Genomic DNA, 3,254 nt, shown 5'->3' with positions numbered 1-3,254 from the left:
AAGTATTTACCGAAAATATTTGATGTTAAACAACTGAAGTTCTATGTAGGTTAGGTTAATCGTTCAAAGCAGCAAATTGTTTTAAGAAAACCAAGGAGGTCCACTGAAAATAACTGAGTAATTCATAAATTCATCATTAATTAAGAAGAGTAAGATGGTGAGAGAGAGGCTTGGTTCATGCAATGTTCACCAAACTCATCAATGGCATTATCTCCAGACACGTTAATTCTGCAAAAGTTGCCTCATCCCCATTAATGTATAGCGACAGAATTTGCAGAGACATATCCTCACAAGTTCCACCGCAAGATCAATTCCTCATCGATCATACTTGGCCACACAGGTATGGGCATTCTGGGAGGTGCATGCACTAATTAATTTATTAAATTCCATATATATATATATATATCATCAATTAATTAATAATATCCTGTTGATCGAATGAGACGGCGGCGGCGAGAGATCTCACAAGCTACGCTAGAGGAGGAAGATGAATCAAATGGAAGATCTCTGGAAATTATATTAATTAAGATTTTCAGAAGCTGTTCTTATGAACAGAGTGATCATTAAACATTAAGAAAAACTAGATCTTGCTAGCTCGCCATGGCCTTGGGATTACCAGAAAGATGAAGATGATCAAGAAGACGACGACCCATTAACCGAGACTTGAAGATTGATGCAGCTGTCTTCATTCCTGTGATCATTATCGTCGTTAATATCACAATCAAACCCGCCGCCGCCACCTCGATTATTACCAGCTGAACAGTCATCACCTTCGTTGATTTTCTCAGTCTGGGTATTCCCAATTTCTGATTTTTTCTTGAAAGTGTTCTTGTTGTTGTGCATCCAAACCTTGAACACTCCTCTTGAAACCCCAACCTCATTGCAGAAATCTTGGACCATTCTATCTTCTCCTTTCTGCATTCTCCAACCCAATTTCTCAGAGAACTGAAACATCTTCTCCTTCTGCTCTTGGCTGAATTTCGTCCTGTGCCTCTTTCTCCCGCCTGGGCTCTCTTTCTCCGTCGTCTTCATCGCCGAATAATTCATGAAGCTCCGATGCTGTTCATCGGACGGAGCAGAATAAACGTTCCCGAGCGCCATCAGCATATGCGGTGCCGATGTGTGGTACGAAGAAGGAGGGAAATGCGAGACCGGTGGCGGCGACGGGCTTGATAACGGGCTCGGACTGGCGCTGCTCGGGCTTGAGCTGGGGCTCATGCTTGGGCTAGTGCTCGGGCTTAATCCCCGGGGAGCTACCTGTGGCGGCGGCGGCGGCGGAAGCGGAGGATAGAAGCAGCTTAGGAAGTTGGGGCTGGAGTGATGATGCTCTTGGGGGTCACGGCGGTGGAAGTTGCGGTGGCAACCACACGCGGCGCATTTGAGAGAGCGGGGGTCACTGGGGTTGGAGGATGATGAAGGCATGAACTCGCCGCAACCGTCAAGCGCATGACCGCCGATGGTGGCGGCGTGGTTCTTGAGGCATTCCTTGTAGGAAACCACCGCGGGCGGCGGGGGATGAGGCGAAGGGTGGCGGCGCTTGTGGGAGCCGTTGGCGAAAGACGGAGACTTGGCGGGGTGGGTAGGCGGTGGGGTTGGAGCATGGAGAGCATCAAAGTGGGCGGTGGCGGTGACGGCTGATGAGGCGGTTGTGATGGGTGCCAAATCCATATCTGAGAAGAAAGGATAAAACAGGGAATTGAAGGAGATGAGAGGGAGGGCTTAGGGTTTAGAGGAAGGCTAAAACATTGTTTGGGGGAGAAGAATGGCAAGAGAGAGAAGCGGTAATGAGAAAGGAAAAGGTTAATGGTTATGGTGGTGATGAAGCAAACAACGTGAAGGTGATGATGACTGTTATAATGTCAAGTCAAGACAAACTTTGAGGTTTTGAATCCAACTGGGAGCAGACAGGCTTCCACAGATGTACAATTTATATATATATATATATATATATAGATATCTTTCTATGTATATAGATATAAAATCTTTGTAATAAAAAGGTCTGGTTAAAATTAAATGCTACTATTAAATACTACTACTTAATACCCACGCAAAAGCAGTCTCTCAATTAATTTAGGTCTGAGTTTACCATGCCTATTTATTTATTTATATACTCATCTAATCCTATTCATATATTTAACGTTGATAATTTTTTTTATTTTTAATATGATTTTTTATTTAATTTATGTATAATTTTATTATTTATTTATTGTTCTTAAATTTTAACCTCTCATTAATATCTGTATACATATTAAATAAAGATAAAATAAGAAATTTATTCAATTTTAGGACACATTAATGAGATTTTAAGTTTTGAAAAAAATAAAATCTTTTTATATGCTTGCATCAATTCCACACACACACACATATCTGTGTTTTTCTCTCTTCATTAAGTATTTGTATGAGAGTCGAACACGTCATTTCATGCTTCAATAAGATTTAAGAAAGTGTCAGCTAAAGAGCTCTCGGAAAAAATATTCAATATCAGCTTTAATTCGATACATATATGCTTTTCTCTTTTAATTAAGTACTTGTATGAAAGTAGAGCAAGTTATGTCATGCTTAAATAAGATTTAAGAAAATGTCACTTAAGTAAAAGGGCTCCAAAAAAAAGAGTCCAATCTCAACTTTAATTCAATACATATATGCTTATCTTTTTTTTTTTTTTTAATAAGTATCTTCACAAGAGTCGAACACGTCAATTCATGCTTAAACAAGATTTAAGAAAGTGTCACTTAAGTTAAAGGGCAATCTCAATTTTAATTTAATACATATATGCTTTTCTCTTTTAATTAAACACTTGTATGAAAATTGAACACGTCATTTCATGTTTAAACAAGATTTAAGAAAGTATTAAATGTAACATGAGCCAAACCGTTATGATGAAAAGTATCCAATCTCAAATGTAAAATTAATGGGGATCGGAGGAACGTATCAAAATACAGAAGTCCATAAGTATGTTTTAGAGGGCAATAATCAATTATTTTGAGCCTCCCCACAATGGTGAGCTTTATTTTCAATGTGTGGGCAGTAAATGGTGCGGAAAATATTAGGTGGGATTCAATTCATTAGGAAGGTGAGTGATTCACATGATGAATGGATAGAATTTTTGATGAAATACTTTAATTTTTTTTTTTAACCAAAGACAAAATGATATACGTGATAAAATACTTAACATTCTCACGTAAGAAAACAAACTTTAATTATAGATAACAATAATATTAAAGGAAGAGAAATTATGAATAAGGGTAAGTATT

At 38.6% G+C, this 3,254-nt stretch overlaps 1 protein-coding gene across 1 annotated transcript; it reads right to left on the bottom strand.

The window, feature by feature from the left end:
- Positions 1–480: 480 nt before the first annotated feature.
- Positions 481–1,668, bottom strand: LOC114746084 (zinc-finger homeodomain protein 11-like). Its single transcript, XM_028934267.1, has one exon. The coding sequence runs from the start codon at positions 1,666–1,668 to the stop codon at positions 634–636; it is 1,035 nt and encodes a 344-aa protein (XP_028790100.1). The 3' UTR covers positions 481–633.
- Positions 1,669–3,254: the final 1,586 nt, after the last annotated feature.

The sequence above is a fragment of the Neltuma alba genome, unplaced genomic scaffold (genome assembly GCF_004799145.2).
Source record: "Neltuma alba isolate B1F8T4 unplaced genomic scaffold, ASM479914v2 tig00004892_pilon, whole genome shotgun sequence".
NCBI lineage: Eukaryota > Viridiplantae > Streptophyta > Magnoliopsida > Fabales > Fabaceae > Neltuma > Neltuma alba.
This window is presented reverse-complemented; position numbering and strand designations above follow the sequence as displayed.

Coding starts and splice junctions, on each gene's coding strand:
- LOC114746084 (XM_028934267.1), bottom strand. CDS start 1,668: ATGGATTTGGCACCCATCACAACCGCCTCATCAGCCGTCACCGCCACC.